At 48.9% G+C, this 16,018-nt stretch overlaps 2 protein-coding genes across 9 annotated transcripts in view; both read right to left on the bottom strand.

Moving 5' to 3' along the window:
- Positions 1–4,270, bottom strand: part of SEC16A (SEC16 homolog A, endoplasmic reticulum export factor) — a 32,074-nt gene extending 27,804 nt beyond the window's left edge. For 2 of the 7 annotated variants that reach the window (XM_064468441.1, XM_064468438.1), the window contains exon 1: positions 4,138–4,266. The gene's annotated coding sequence lies outside the window, so the exon portion shown is untranslated. The other 5 variants (XM_064468442.1, XM_064468440.1, XM_064468444.1 and 2 more) reach the window with 5 other exon arrangements.
- Positions 4,271–10,591: 6,321 nt separating this feature from the next.
- Positions 10,592–16,018, bottom strand: part of NOTCH1 (notch receptor 1) — a 44,833-nt gene continuing 39,406 nt past the window's right edge. For both annotated transcript variants that reach the window (XM_064469100.1, XM_064469099.1), the window contains exons 31-34: positions 15,039–15,334; positions 14,547–14,694; positions 14,337–14,434; positions 10,592–13,883 (exon numbers count right to left, since the gene is read on the bottom strand). In XM_064469100.1, coding sequence (XP_064325170.1) covers positions 12,414–13,883; positions 14,337–14,434; positions 14,547–14,694; positions 15,039–15,334 — 2,012 coding nt within the window. In that variant the 3' untranslated portion in view covers positions 10,592–12,413. The remainder of the gene's footprint in view (positions 13,884–14,336; positions 14,435–14,546; positions 14,695–15,038; positions 15,335–16,018) is intronic.

The raw sequence follows: 16,018 nt of genomic DNA on the forward strand, positions 1-16,018 counted from the left end.
AAAACAGATGACAAGTGAGCCTCCTTTCTCATAAAACATGCAGCACGTAAGCAATTTTCATTTTAGAAACAAAATTACTCAAAGAACTTGAAGTGGAAAATATCGCTCCTTCCTCCAGACTGTGTAAGAAATTTACACATAACATTGTATTTCTAAATCCAAGTCCAGTATTAACCAAGTTTAATGCTGGGTGGTAACAACACACTTCATTTAACAACCATATTAACAAATAGCTCCAAGTAAGAGCAATTAAACACAGTTCAGTCCCTTATAAATGCTAAAATCTCAGACTGTTAAAGCATCAATGGTATTATTCTGTTACATTTCCCCAAATTTGTTTTAAGCAGAAATATGCATCATAGACAAGACACAGCATCAGTCAACCTACAACACAAGCTGCAAGCACTATGGCAAGCTCAATGTAATTATAAAGAGTTGAGAAATTATTATCTAACTCTCATTCTGTTAGAGATGATCTTCAGCTCTTTTGCACTGCTGCTCAGTGTGTATGGACCTTTTTACAGGTAAGATGAGAAGCAAGCATCTCAAGAAAGAATTCATCAGATATTACTCTCCACAACAGAACACAGTCCACTTTGTTTTAATAAAGAAAATATTGCCTAGGACAGCAGTGTTATGTTGAGAAAGGCAACTGCGTTTTCATCACAAATATTCTCTCTTCTAGATGAATGCTGCATAATAGCAGAACTGCATTTAAGAATATAAAAGACAATCAACTCTCCCCACGTATTAATTAATCAATGTTCTCGCTTTAACAGTAGCAGGACTTTGGCATGGTATCAGAGTTATAACTATATTTCAGGGTGGAAAGACAGGCACAGAAGTGTTCCAACTCTGCCTGCAAGAACTCCAATCCAGTTAGGAATTTGGTACACAGGAAGTTCAGTAAACTAAGCAGGAACATGTAGTTTTCAATTTTATCACCCCTTAACAACCTGGGGAGGACAGAAGCCAACAAAACTAGAGTTTTTCTTCAGTAATTATCCAGTTCGGCTCAGTGAAGCTTTAGCAACACGTGATAGTTTTGTTTTCTAACAGTACATAATAAATATGGCTTATATCATGTAGAGTGAAGTACCCACAGCAATTGTTTTATACCAGATGCACTTCTCTTTATAGAAGACAGATATATGGTTTTGGTTTTGTTTTTCTTTTTTTCTTTTTTTTTTTTTTAAGAGATTCAGCATCTTGTTGGTAAGAGTAATAAAGTGAGAGCCAGGAAAGTCAGATGTTTGTGATCAAGCCAAAATTTTAATAGCTACAGAGAAGTTCAAATGGAAAATGCTTCTGGTTAATAAAAAAATACATATCGAGTGGACACTGTGTAACTACATGTATTTCATAAAGATTTATAACTGAAAAATTACAATAAAAAGCACACTGACCAGTACTACATCATGATCTCTACAGACTTTATTGGACATCAGTACAACTTAGCCTAGGGAAAAATCTCTTCTACTCATCACTGCAGAATCCAACAGTCCTATGTATAATCCAGGTCCCTCTTTCAGAGGGCCTGAATTACCAGTCAACAGAGACAGTGTTTCTCAATTTCTCCCCCGTATCCATACATTTCACAGCCGCACTGTAAGCCAAGACTTCATGATTTTGTTAAAATCTGTGTTTTGTTAAAATGGGAAAGACAACCAGAAACTGACTTCAAGAGAAAAGCATTAAGTAGGAAGCTTCATTAGTTTCATGCATTATTTGCATTTGTCCTCAACATTCTTTTCAAACACCACTGCCTGTTGAATTCCTATCAAGGAAAACCTACAAAAATGTTTTAGTGCTTCGCGATCTTTTCTCCTGCTACGATATGGAGGTGAAGGTTTTCCAGCTGGCCATGTTTACTGCCAACCACATTACCAGGAAACCCTGCCTAAACACCCACCTCAGTTTCCACATGGTTAAGAAAACCCAGGCTGTTCTGGACATCCCCATTTATTTTTCATCATGTTCTTTACTGTACTAACCTAACTGCAAGAACTTCTCCCTCCCCTCCAAATAAACTCATGTTTTTGTGCAATGTACTGCAAAGTGGGGAGGAAAAAGAACTAATTAAGACATCTGCAGAGACAGTTTCCTCTTGGAAAGCACTAACTTAACCGAACACAATGTTGATATCTCCCTAGCGGTTCTGGTTTTAATAGAAAAGTTATTTCTGAACCACAGTTGAACAGCAAAGACAACCGTTTTTACAACTTAAATACCCACTTCCCAATTTCTAACGTGGTTTTCACTCCTTACAGTGTCCTATCAGACTTACACAAAGAAAAAAATTCTAATACTTAACCATTTTTGTAACAACCAGTACCAGTAATTAGCTAATTAAAATAAGTCTAGAGTTCTACTTTAAAGAGCTGGCTTGCCATTCCTATAACAAGATCTCTAATGTTCATTTACATTACAGAAGTTCAATACGAGGGTATCAGATTCCTTACAGAAGGAAAGTTAATATTAACAGACTGCACACAGTAGTAAAAGCATGCAAGATTTGAAGAATTAAGTCCAAATAAAAGGAACATGCCCGTGTCAGGCAATTTAAACAGAAGATATCAGCTCGGTGATACTGACCCTCCCTGCCCGCAATCCAGTACTAACAGAAATGCTGATTTTAAGAAATTTATAAATGAGAAATAACTATGTTAAGAGCAAACCATCTCTGATTTACCTAGTTTGGAAATTCTTAACTTTCAGCAGGTTTATTAATAGATAATGCAAGGCAGCCTGCTAAACATTAGTCATCAGAAAGTACAATTGCAGAAGCTGTTTCCAGACATGCCAAGAAAACATTACGGGGAGGGGGGAAGAAGATTAAACCACCCTCTAGACAAGGCCATTAATAAGTTTCACCTGATGAGGTCTCCACCGTGATCAGTTTTAAACTCCTCTGTGAAAGTTTATCTGCATGAAGGAATAATTTATTTGGGGGGCATTAATTTAATCCTATCTCCAGAGGACGTAAGATAAATAAATTACTCTTACAAGAATAAGTATGCCCACAATGCAGGTTACAGAGTACTAATGTTAATTCTCATGTGTGCCTGTATATAAAGATACACCTACGTGTTTGCACACACACGTGCACAACAATAAATGACACATTCACATACACAGATTTCTAACAACAAGAACAAAATCAATAAAAAAAACCCCGCTGCAATCCCAAAGGCAAGAGTAGCTGTAAAGTGAGATTTGCAGCTTTAAAACCAGTGCCTGGAACACTAGCTTTTCATGGGGTTTTTTTGCTATGTAGACAGCTGCACATCTGCACGCATGTGGATGACACTCGGACTGAACACATTCTATGTCTTAAGTACTGCTGATAGCTTCCTACAGACTTCCTCATAAACGGCAACCATAGCTACACATGTTATTCAGCGAAAAGAGCTCTTTGGGAATCAAAAGCACAGAGCTCAATATGATTCATGGACAGCAGCAGCATAAAACACTCCCGTTTGCTTTATAACAGGGGCTGAGTACCAGTCCCTCGCCCCAGCAGGTCCTGGACACTTTCATGCAACTGTACTACTGAGTCAGCACCAGTTGCTACTCCAATAAAGCGCAGACCTATGACACTTGACAAGTCGAAAACACAACCCGGAGTCGCCAGAAGAATTGTGTCTCGCTAAAGGGAATACACGGCACGGAACGTCAGGCGATCCTCCGGCTGCAGGACGGCCTGCTCTCCCCGCCGCCCCCCAGGAGGTACCACCCGGATCCCCTGCGGCGTGGGCACGGTCCCACCGCGGCACTGGAGCGGCCCAGAATAACCCAAGCCCCGCAGGAAACTCGCCCCGGCAGCGTTTCACCGCCTCGCCACCCCTTACAGCACCACAACCTGCCCCAAACGGGACCGGGGGCCGAGCCCGGGGACCGCCACCGACCCGTCGCCTCCCGGCGCTGCGACAGCCCCCGGCTGCCGCCGCCCTGAGGCCCACCCGCGCCCGCCGCCACTGGGTAGCTCCGGCCGCCCTGAGGGGGCACCGGCCGCCGCCAGCCCCGGGGCCCGCACCTCAGGGCCCTGCGCTCCTCACGCAGCTCCGCCTGGGACCCCCGGCCCTCGGGGACCCCCGGCTCTCCGGCTGCCCCCGGCCCGGCCCCGCCCCGCCGTACCTGGCCGTCCCCCTTCACGGAGGCCCCTCAGCAGCGGGCGCCGCCCCCCCTCACGGCTGCAGCACCAACCCCCTCCGCCGCCGCCATCTTGGAACATCCGGCTCAGAGTTCCCCCGCCGCTGCCGTCGACGTGTCACGCCGCGTCGCGCGATGACGCCACAAGCGCGCGCAGAGCCCGGCGCTGCGCGCGCTTGTTTGTGTTTTTCTGCCGGCCGGCTCCCCCCGCCCTTCCGCCTTCCCTTAAAGGGAAAAGGCAGAAGTGTCGGAGGGGAAAAAACACCCCAATCATTAAGGGCGGAAGTGGCTTCGGCAGCGACCGCGTCGCAGCGCCGTGGCGCAGGCGCAGTGCGGGCTCGCGCGGGCGAGCCCCGAGTTGCGAGCGGAGCTAAACCCAGTGGGCGGCCCGTCACGAGCAGGTTCCCCAGGGCTCAGGGTTGGGGCCGGGCTTGTTTAATGGCTTTATCAATGATCTGGATGAGGGGATCGAGTGCGCCCTCAGTGAGTTTGCAGATGACACTAAATTGGGCAGGATCGATCGATCTGCTCGAGGGCAGGAAGGCTCTGCAGAGGGACCTGGACAGGCTGGACTGATGGGCTGGGGTCAATTGCATGAGGTTTAACAAGGCCAAGTGCCGGGTCCTGTCCTTGGGTCACACCGACCCCAGGCAGCGCCCCAGGCCTGGGGCAGAGGGGCTGGGAAGTGCCCGGCGGAGAAGGCCCTGGGGGTGCTGGCTGACAGCCGGCTGGGCATGAGCCAGCAGTGCCCAGGTGGCCAAGGAGGCCACCAGCCCCCGGGCTTGTGTCAGCACTGGTGTGGCCAGCAGGAGCCGGGCAGGGATGGGGCCCCTGTGCTCGGCACTGGGGAGGCCCCACCTCGAGTGCTGGGCTCAGGGTTGGGCCCCTCGGGACAAGGAGGCCCTTGAGGGGCTGGAGCGTGTCCAGAGAAGGGCAGCGGGGCTGGGGCAGGGTCTGGAGCACAAGTGTGCTGGGGGGCGGCTGGGGGAGCTGGGGGGGGTTAGCCTGGAGAAGGGGGGGGCTGAGGGGAGCCCTTCTCGCTCTCTGCAGCTGCCTGAGAGGGGCTGGAGTGAGGGGGGGGTTGGTCTCTGCTCCCAAGTCACTAGCGATAGTGTTGTAAGGGGCCTCTGACAAGAATTCGTTCAAGGACATAATCTTTGCAAGTGTGATCGGGAACATCCTGGAGGGATGCAAACAACCTAGCAGCAGGCGCCAGTGAAACTGAGGCAAAAGGAACTAAGGACATCTCCATCTAGATAAGAGTCAGAACACCAGTTGAAACCAGCACACCTTGCAACACACTGTGATGAGATTACCTGATGGGCCAACTCTTGACCATATGTGGAAGAAGGATTCAGAGTTCATGGAAAGGACACAAAAACACCCCTTCAACAGACCACTAGGGACCATCAGGGACCACCTGATACCTCTTCAGGGGTTCCTAAAGGGCTTAAAATGCACGGGTAATTAAGATGCAAGTATTAGAATTAGTTCCAGGAAATCTAATGCATATGTATATAACTGAGCAATATAAGCTTTGTCTATCGCAACTTGCAGGGCACACGCTAGGAGGAATTATCCCCCATGCATCTGGCACCATAATAAAGAATGCCTACTTCTTAATGCTACATTGGTATTAAGAAGTTTTATTCCCAGTTTCGGTGACAATAGAACGAGAGGAAATGGCCTCAAGCTGTGTCAGGGGAAGTTTTGATTGGAGATTAGGAAAAATGTCTGTACTGCACGAGTAGTCAGGCCCTGGCACAGGCTGCCCAGAGAGGTGGGGGAGTCACCATCCCTGGGGGTGTTCAAAAAACGTGCAGGCGTGACACCTGGGGACATGGTTTAGGAGCCCTGGGGGTGTTGGGGTGGCGGGTGGACGTGATGGCCTTAGAGGTCTCTTCCACCCTCCATGATTCTGTGAGTCTATGGCTCGGGAGTCGCCGGTTCGAGCCCCGGCCGGGGCACGGCGGGTCCCTGCGCGCCCCTGGGCCGGTGTGACACGGCCGTCTGTCCGCCCGGCGGGGCCGCGGTGTGCCGAGGGGAGCCCTGTCCTCCCCGAGGGGACCCCCCCGCTCCCGGAGGCGAGCCGCGCTGCCGGGCCCCGCCCGCCATGGGCCGCGGCTCGGCGGGGCGCGGCCCCGGGGGTGCCGGTCCCCTGAGGCGGCCGCCGAGCCCAGCGGGACCCGGCCCGGCCCAGCGCCCACCGGGGGCTCCCGAGGCCTCGGGCTCACCGGGGCCGGTGCAGTGGCGAAGGCGGCCGCCAGGGCGGGACAGAGGACCGCCGGGCCCGGCCGCGGCCTGAGCCGCGCCTGTCGGGGCGGGAGAGGGGCCGGGGGGCACCGGGGGGGCAGGGGGCTGCCCGGGGTCCCTAAAGCTGAGAACGAGACAAACGGGGGTGTTTTGTCTTGAGGAAGAGGCAAATGTAAGAAACCGCTCCTTGCTGCAACGCGAGGTCCCCGTCCCGCAGGTCCGGGGGGTTTAATCGTGCAAAAACCCCGCTAATCGTGCAAGCCCTTGGAAGGCGGGCGGACAAGTGTCCCAAAGCTGCAGCGTAGCGGGTGCCGGGGTTCAGCCCTGCTGCGCACAGCCCTCCCTGGGATGCGTTAACCGAAAGCCTTATAAAAGCGCTTTCCCAGAGAAGCATATGTTTGCTTGGCTTATTTTTTAGACAAGGGTGTAGCATGATATCAGTTACGTACAAGTCTAAAGATTTTAATCCACTCCGCTCTGCGTCCTAGCTCTGCATCTAGGGTCTATTTCATGCAAACACAAAGCTTTTAAGGGGGGGAAGTCCCTGTTCAAACGCATCTCCTTTACAGGCAGCGGCCACTGTGCCCATATCGTCACACTCTGCACCCAACAAAAAGCCTTGGAGGGGAAAATACAAACGACCTAAACAAACGTCTTAATCAAGGGTCATTATCAGCATAAGAGCGGTTTCTGCACGCTTGATCATTAAAGCAGGGTAATATCCTCAAAGCCCAGTCCAAGCAGGGGAATCAGCACTTTGATGCTGTTGTGGGAACCAGAGGCAGTGCCGTGATTTTTAAAGTGTCTTTCACCTCCCTCTTCTGTAGGAACGTTCTTAATAAACCAGCATGTCAAATACGTCCCCTATGCAAGCATGACTTGCAGAGAAAGCCCTGGTCCTTCCTTGATACTTCCCCCAACAGGTGTAGTCTGAGGAAACATGATTTTTCATTAGCCTGATTGGCTTTTTAAAAATACATATGTATTCTGTAAATACCATCAACAGCTTACACCTGTACCTATAGCTATATATTTACATTACATATCTAACCCTCTTGCGCTCCTAGACACATACGTACACAATGCGAACGCTAATGATGGGCTCTCACCTTTGCTGTTCTCCTGATGAGTAGGCGAGTCTAAAGAATTGTCACATTAAGACATTCGATCCCTTTTTACCCTGAAGCCTTCTAACTGATTTGCTGTGCTCAGCAGATGCAGCCAGTTCAGGACTTGAGAGTGACCCATTACAAATAAAAAGGCTTGCTGGTGGGAAGAGGGCAGCCTGCGTCCTCTCCTGCTTCATCGGCTTACCTGAGGTACAACACAAACGATACCAGCCTTTTCCTATTAAAGTCTGATAATTGATTCAGCTTTCAGGTTGCAGGCAACCAGAAACACAGCCCTGCCCCAGGAGCTAGCTATTAAAAGGATCATTCTCCGAGTTTAGAAACAGGGAAAATGGCTAAAGGAGAGTTTTTCTTATGAGTGTCGGTGTTCTCTATCAGGTTAACCAACTTGGACAAGCTGAGCTTTATTTATTTACTCATTTAGTTGCTGTGATTATTCAAACCACCCCACACATTAACCCGTGTGTAATTCGAGAGAGGCTACACCTTAGCTGAATTTGGCTCCTTTTGTACATTCTTAAGGGGGTGATTTGAGCTGCAGTAAGAATTCGGCAACCAGGGTTCAAGCAGCTGTTAGCAACTTTCTGAGCAAACACCAATAGCCTGGAGGTAAAAGCAATACAGAGTAGCAATTTCTAAATGTCCCATCTAATTGAGCAGGAATAATGAAAACAAAGAATTAAAAAAACCCAAGCCCTCCAGCATGTAAACAAATCGTTCAGATGCACCCATTCCTCATAGCATCAACATACTTGCCATCAGAATAGCTCCGTGTTAATTTTGTTTTACACAAACACTTCTGAACCCTTCCCTTGGCATGGGATGTAATTTTAGTGCTTCTCAGCCTTCTTCACCTGGAATGCTTAAAACAACTCTGCTTGCCATGACCCAGTCGTTCCTCGGCATCTTCTGTTGACGTGAGAGCTTGAAATTCAGCTCCCAGCATCTTTACCTATGTGGAGTAACGATGAGCTTGTGGTTAACAACGTGTGTTGGTGGGAGGGGATTGGGGGAAGGCAAATCCTTTGGATAGAGAGTGGCTGGGAAAGTCCTAAGCGCAGAGGGAGGGTTTGCAACTGGGGCCATTTCTTATTTATCTGGATCCCAGCTGGGGATCTGTGACCCCCACGATCATCTCCTTTACCCACTCAGGAAAGCAGGAATGAGGGACTGGCAGGAGTTTGTGGGTCACCAGACGTCTTCATAAATCTAAGAGTCCTCAGGGGCTAAAGGCTTAAAAATTAAACTGTGTCCTTACTTCTCTACTGCTTAGAAAACCTTTTCTGACTTCTAGTTTGAATTACCCTGTAGCCCATTTATTTGTATCTATTCAGACTTCTTTGGTTTGCCTCTTTCCCTGCTATTTAGCCCCCTCTTTCTTCGTTCTGTCCCTCTGACCCATCCTCATGGAAAATGCCGTGCTTTGCAGCCCCTCACATCTTAAATGAGCCACATGTGTTTCATTGCCTCTTGCGATGTCATGTTGTTTTGCACATCCTCGTAACGCCTTTTTTTTTTTTTTAATCTGTTCCAGGCCAAATTCCTGCCTTGACCACGAGTGACCGGAGCGTTGCACACTCCACCAGATAGGAGATAGTCGTACTAACGCCTCAGGTTGGCATGAGCACCCCCAGTCTCACTGGCAGCACGGAGGCGTGCCATGCTTGCAGCCAGCCACGGGCACGAGCGCTGGGACGTGTACGTGTGGGAGAAGCCTGGAAGGATGGGCTGCGTGGGAACATGGCCGGATGTTCCCAGATGTGATTCATGGACAGCACATGTGCGAATCGCGGTGAAGGCAGACACACTTCATCTAGCGTATCCCAGATGGGATGCAGCGAGACACAACTGGGGGGAAGAGCACGTCTCAGGAAGCCCATCTCCAGGGTGTCCCTTGGGGTAATGAGATCCTCACTGGTGAACCACATTTTGCAGTGTGACGAGGGATCTGTTCTCAGCTAAAACACCCCTTTCCACAGAGTTTGCAGGGAGCGCACACTGGCACATCGCTTCCCTGACCTCTGAAGGCGCTGCGTTTCACTGCTGCTGGGTGGCACATAAAATGCCACTGCTGCAGCACCAGCTTCTGACCAGGTGTACAGCAAATGTCTGGCAGCCCCGAATCTGTCTGGGGCTGGATGCCGGCTACATGTACACACATGCCCACTCCCTCCCTGGCCACGGAGTGGAAAATACCAGCATTCCAGGAGTTACCAGGCTTATCTGATTTGGGAGGAGGTCCACGGCTCGACTATTTATAGCCAGTTATTTGGGGACTTTGCAGCTGCATTTGGACTATAGAGTCCCTGTGGGGAAGAGAAAGCATTAAATTAAATTACCATAAAAATTTTGAGTGCAGGAAGGACAGCAAAGGTTCCTGCGCGGTGTTTGTGCCCAGGCTGGCATCAGCGAAACTTTCCCTTGGGTGCTGCTGGCCCTCGTTGTCGTCGTCGGATGGCTTCCCAGCTCCTATCTGTGCGAGCCACCACATCTGAGAGCCCAGCCATATGCTCAGCGCTGTGTGTGAAGTAGGAAGCACTCTGCATAACTCTTAACACCACTCGTGGAGGGCTCTGTTTCCATAGGCACTATGTAATGAAAAGCACGTGGCCATTTTCTACCCTCGGCCGCCTCATCAGCCAGAGAATGCTCCTAAAAAACTGATCAGAAAGCAAAGTTTTAAAGTGACAGAATACAGTACTTTGAACAGGCGAGTGACGTTCTTTAAAACAACTTTTCAGTGTTTCCCCTTTTAGGTCCCGACCGAACGGCAGAGGCCTGAGAGGACATCAGAGCACCCACGGCACAGGTCAAGGGCCACCTGGGCAGAGCCCCTCCTGCCTTGCTCAAACCAGACGTCTCAAGTCGGTGAGAGTTTTGCACAAGTTAAGGAGAAAGTTCCGTTGTCCAAAGCCCTGCTCTGAGCTTTAACACGGCGAACAAGGCGTTAGGAACGTGCCGGCGCTTTGCGCCGAGAGGCAGCCCTGCAGTACTGAAAGACAGCGGGTATCAAACCCAGATTTCAACCAAGCCGTAACAAAAACACTAAGTTCCAGTTTTAGTAAAATCTAGATGCCCAGAAGCATCATTTATTGCAAATCAGTTAACCAAAAAAAATACATCATTTTTGCAAACTACAACTTTGCATGTAGATAACTTTATTACAGAAGATATCTTTTCTTAATCTACACTCTAGTTTATAAAACATAGGAAGATTCAACACCACGTGATGTTTTTATCACTCATATTAAGCATGTCACAAGTACAATGGCCTGAAATGTTAACTACGATGAGTGCTCAGCAAGGTGCTGTGCCTTAAGAAATATCCATTTTATTTGGTGTTCTAATAAAAAGAAACGAGGAAAAGAAACCCTTTTCTTAGGTTTTCTTAGCTGCTCTCTATTTGCCTGTCCAATACACGTATCTAGGCTTAGGGTGTCTGCTTGCCTTTGCATCTGAGTGAGTGATATTCCAACACCTCTATAAGGTGATATATTTATGATATATTTAAGACTTGCTCATTTAGATTTTTGAAACAAAATCCACCTTTTCTTAAAAAAAAACATATTTACAAACATTAAATCTGCCACAGGCTTATACTATATTTTACATGATACACAGAAAGAGTGTACATCAATATAAAAAAAGATGCATCACTCCAGACTAACAGAACAAAATGTTAACGTTTCACAGCACGGACTCAGCTGTGCTGTCCTTCGCCCTCCTGTTCAGCCAGTCCAGCATCCCACCACACCCGGCAGCGCCTTCCACTGAGCACCCAGCAAAGGCGCTGCCAGAGGAGCTGGAGACGGGCGAGCACTTGGTGGTGGCAGTGTTATAATGCTTTGTAATCTCACTCAGGTTGTCTGCATTAATAGACACGCCTTCTTTAAAATAGGCAGGCCATCCTTAAAATAAGGATGTGGTTTACAAGTTTATATTGGCATTTATTTCTTCAACAGTTACTCAAATGCAAACATGAAAACAAAAAACAGTAAAGATAAATTCAAAGTAAAATTAAGTCTCTTTTGTGTATAAACTCCACAGTTATGGGTTTGGTATATACTCCATAGTTATGGGCTTGCTCTCTTAAAAGTTTGGCGAATATAATTCTTTTTGGTGGGGGACAGTATTCATGTTTTGTAGTTGTTTTTTTTTTAGCTTAGAACCTGTTCTTACAGGTCTATAATCCTGATTTTTTTTAAACCATAAAAATCATTTAAATAGATATATTTTTATATATATAAAAACAAGAGAGAACAAAAATTTCTATTATCAAGGCAAATGTGCAACTATATAATACTGAAATTTAAACAAAGATTCATAACTGGTACCATAAAATGTCCTCTCAGATATAATAGCAAAGGAAACATTTTAAAGTACATTTTAAAAACCTGTCCATACTTTTTTTCCCCCCCTCCCTAAGGAGTGGTATTTTTAGTCAATTTTTCCTCCCATTTTCTTTCTCACCTCTTTCTGAGTTGAAAGAGAAAAAAATAAATTAATGGCATTTCAGAATCACAAATTGCTGCTTATAGCTTTACATAGACATTTCCTCTCAAATCAAACAGGACGAATCCCCCCAAACAAAAGAGAATGTCCTATAAAAACCTAATTTTTTGATTCCTTGAAACATAACTGGTGTCCCACATTGAGTTCTTAACAATAGAACATATAAATAAAAAGGCAGTGTTTTCATGTAAAATAAAAAGTACATAAATAAATACTAAAAAAAGGAATTAATTTGTCTTTTTATTTTTTTAATAAAAACATATTTAAAAAGGATCCTTTAATAAAAGCATCCAATGTCCCTTTAAAAAAGATCTCCCTCAACCTTCTAACTCCCACTGAGCACCAGCGTCTCTGAAACACCGTCTTTTACTTGAAGGCTTCGGGGATGTGTCCCATCTGTGACTGCATACTCGTGGGAGGGCTGGAAATGCCCTCGGACCAGTCGGACACGTTGGAGTGAGGAGACGAGCTGGACCACTGGTCCGGTGACTCCGGAGACGGCGTTAGGAAAGGGTGGTCGGGCACCTGGAGCTGGTGGCTGGGGGTGTTGTCCAAGGGGGAGGAATAACTGTGCTGGGAAGGTGGAGTTAGAAACTGCGTGGTGGTCATGGGCTGGGCGAGGGAGGATGGCAGAGACGTGGGCAGCATCTGGGAATCTTGAGGCAGGATCGTGTGGACTGCCATGGTACTGCTGCTTGCCGGCTGCATGTCGGGCTGGCTCAGCTCGGTACCAAGGAAATTTTGGCCGATGTGGCCGCTCGCATTGGAGCTGGGGTTGTGATGCTGCTGCGGCGGCTGCTGCGGCGGCTGCTGCTGGGGTTGCTGCGGCTGCTGCTGCGGCTGCATGTTCTGCTGCTGGAGCTGTTGCTGCTGCATCTGCTGTAGCTGCTGGCTCTGCATCAGATGAGGCTGGGAAGCCAGCCGGGTGTTGGGCATGGCCTGGTAGCTCATCATCTGCGACAAGCTTGTGGTGGGCAAGCCGTTGTGCAGGGAGGTCATCATGCCGTGTTGAAGGTTCTGCGTCTGCTGATGCGCCCCTGGTTGCATGTTGCCTCTCATCGGGTTGTACTGATTCTGGACCATGCCGTTCTGCAGCCTGGTGAGCCAGTCACACTGCCCGTTCAGACCGGCCGCTCCGCCCACGGAGAAATTCATCGGGGTGTTGCTCATCACTGTGCTGGGGCTGGAGACGGGGAGGTGAGAGAGACGTGGCGGCACCGAATCGAAGGCCATCCTGCTGGAGTTTCCCATGGCCATATCCTGCTTCCCTGCCATGTTGAGGTGATTGATGCTCATGTGGGCGTCAGGCATGCCTGGCAGATGATTCAGAGGCATGGAAGGGGACTGCTGAAATGGAGAGGTCATCAGCGGAGGAGAGGCAACATCTGACAGGTACCCATGGGGTGACTCCAGGGAATCCACCGGAGACAACACACTGGAATTGTCAAGCAGACATCCTTTTCCATCTTGTGATTTTTTCCTCCTAGCTTTGAGATCTTTGGCATCCTTGCCGTTGCAGCTCAGGCCCTTGGTACTCGGCTTCCTGGCCTTCTTGCCCTGGACAGCAGGTTTCAGGTTGCCGATGTAGCCGCTGGGAGAGCAGAGCGGTGGGGACAGCGTGGGTGCCCCCAACGGGCCGTTGTGCAGCGGTGGGCTCCGCACCAGATTGTACTCGTCCAGCAGCCTCACGATGTCGTGGTGCATCCGCTCCTGGGCGATGTCCCGCGGGAGACGGTCCATGTGGTCCGTGATGTCGCGGTTTGCAAAATGGTCCAGCAAGACCTTGGCGGTTTCATAGCTCCCTTCTCTGGCTGCGAGGAAGAGTGGGGTCTCCTCCTAGAAACCCAACAAAGATGGTTAGGCTTAAGTTCACGGATTCTCCTGGCTAACACTCTCCTGAACTCCATGCCCAACACCATGCAGTTGGGTGGCAGAGACAGAAATCGTCTCTCCTCTGGTGAGGCTTTGCTGCTGCTTGTTCCTACCCTGCTGAGCCACATCCTTATGCTCATACGAGACCCGGAACCCTACGAGTGACCCGGAACGTGTGAGGAGATGGCCTCACTGACACTGCACCATACTGCTCACCAAGCACTGCACGGCCCCTCAACATCACCCGTAGGACCAAATCCCACAACGCTTTTTTGAGCTAAATCCAACAGCTTCATTCACAGCGGAACAATCAAATTAGCGTCTCAGTGCCAGTGTTTTATTTTAGGCAAAAATTACCCTTTAACAGGCTCCCCGGATTGTTCTGTCCTTGCCTCTGTCAGCCCTGGAGACCCCTACCTTATTGTTCTGCATGTCCTTATTGGCACCGTTCTTCAGGAGGACGACTGCGGCTTCAACGTTATTCACAGCAGCTGCCCAGTGCAGTGCCGACTTGCCTACAGAGGAAGACCACGACATAGGACATGCATTAGTGAGTGGTAAGAGGAACAGCAAGCAGCCCTTTCCTTCCACTTCTGAGGGAGCCCGTGTTTTAGTTGCCTGCAGTACCTAGATCATCCACGGCGTTGACATCTGCATGGCAGTTGATGAGATCGTCCAGCATGCCCTCCACAGCCAAGCGAGCGGCCAAGATCAGAGGAGTGGTCCCGTCGTGCATTCGAGCGTCGAGATCGGTTGCCCTGTTCCTAATCAGGATCTGCCACAAGGGTCAAAGCGCAGGAAACACAACCGTTAGGAGGGACAGAGAGCAGACCCTGCAGGTACACCAGGTCAGGACCTGCAGCCCCCTTTCTGTCCGTCCAGTCCCCCATCCCAGGCCAGAGGTGCACATCCAAGGGCAGCTTCGGGGTTGCTGCTTTGCTGTGCCCTGCCCTGAGACAACACAGCCTTCAGTTTTCAAGACTTCCACCCCACAGCTTGCCAGGGCAAGCCGGAGACCCTGCGATAAGCTCAGTCATGTCTCATGCCTACGTGACTAAACATGTAGCACCAGTACTTTCCCCAGAAAGCCCCGAGACTGGTGGCAGAAGGATCAATTACCTGGAAGACTCCCTGGGCATCGGCAGAGACGGCGGCGTGGAGGGGCGTCCTGCCCATGTTATCTTGGATGTTTGCATCGGCACTAGCTTCCAGCAGGCGCTTGGCAGCGTCCGAGCGGGAGTACCGGGCAGCCAGGTGAAGCGCCGTCTCGCCGGTGCGGTCAGTCTGGTTGTGTAAGCTGGCGCCTTGGTAGATGAAATCCGAAATGACAGCGGGAGCATCGTCTTCCTCTTCGCTATTGCCGGTCTCCAGCCCTCCTCCACTGCATGAGGCGATCATGAGGGGGGTGAAGCCATCTGAAAAGCACAGGGGAACTTGGTGAAAAAAGGCTTTTTACCCTTCTGTAATGCAGGCAGCTCAGCAAGATGCTCTGTCTGCGATAAATGCGTATTCTCGTGGGTGCATCAAGACTAAGTTCCTGACTGGTTCTAAACATCAAACACGAATATCCTTCCTCTGATATGGATCTGAAATTCCTTAGTGGTATCTCACCACTCATTGCTTTTCCTATTCCATCTGCTAGCTTGCACACTAACATATTAAGTGCAATTTATAAGGAAGGTTGCTCAAAGCAAACTTGAGTACGGTACAGAGCAGCCTTAAATAATTTTATTATTTCAGAGGACAATTTCACAGAAATGGAGAAGACCAAATGTTTGTAATAACTTAAAAGCCTATTAGCTATTAATATAGTTAAAAACCTGAAAAGAAGGTTGTGAAATGTGCGGTTTGGTGGGAGGAGAGGAAGCCAGGAGTAGCACAGAGAGAAACTGGATGATTTAATAGGTACTTCTGTATTCTCTAATTTCCATCTCAGTGATTAAACAAAAGAGATCTCATAGATAGCAAAATACGACAGGGTCCATCTCCAAATCGCACACAACAGCAACCATGTGATGCAGAATGGCTAGCAGCCACTCGTACTAGAAACGGACAGGTAGGGCTGCCTGGGACTGCTCATCTGCAAGGGCTAAGGGAGG

This window comes from Phalacrocorax carbo, chromosome 18, assembly GCF_963921805.1.
Source record: "Phalacrocorax carbo chromosome 18, bPhaCar2.1, whole genome shotgun sequence".
In the NCBI taxonomy this organism is placed as follows: Eukaryota; Metazoa; Chordata; class Aves; order Suliformes; family Phalacrocoracidae; genus Phalacrocorax; species Phalacrocorax carbo.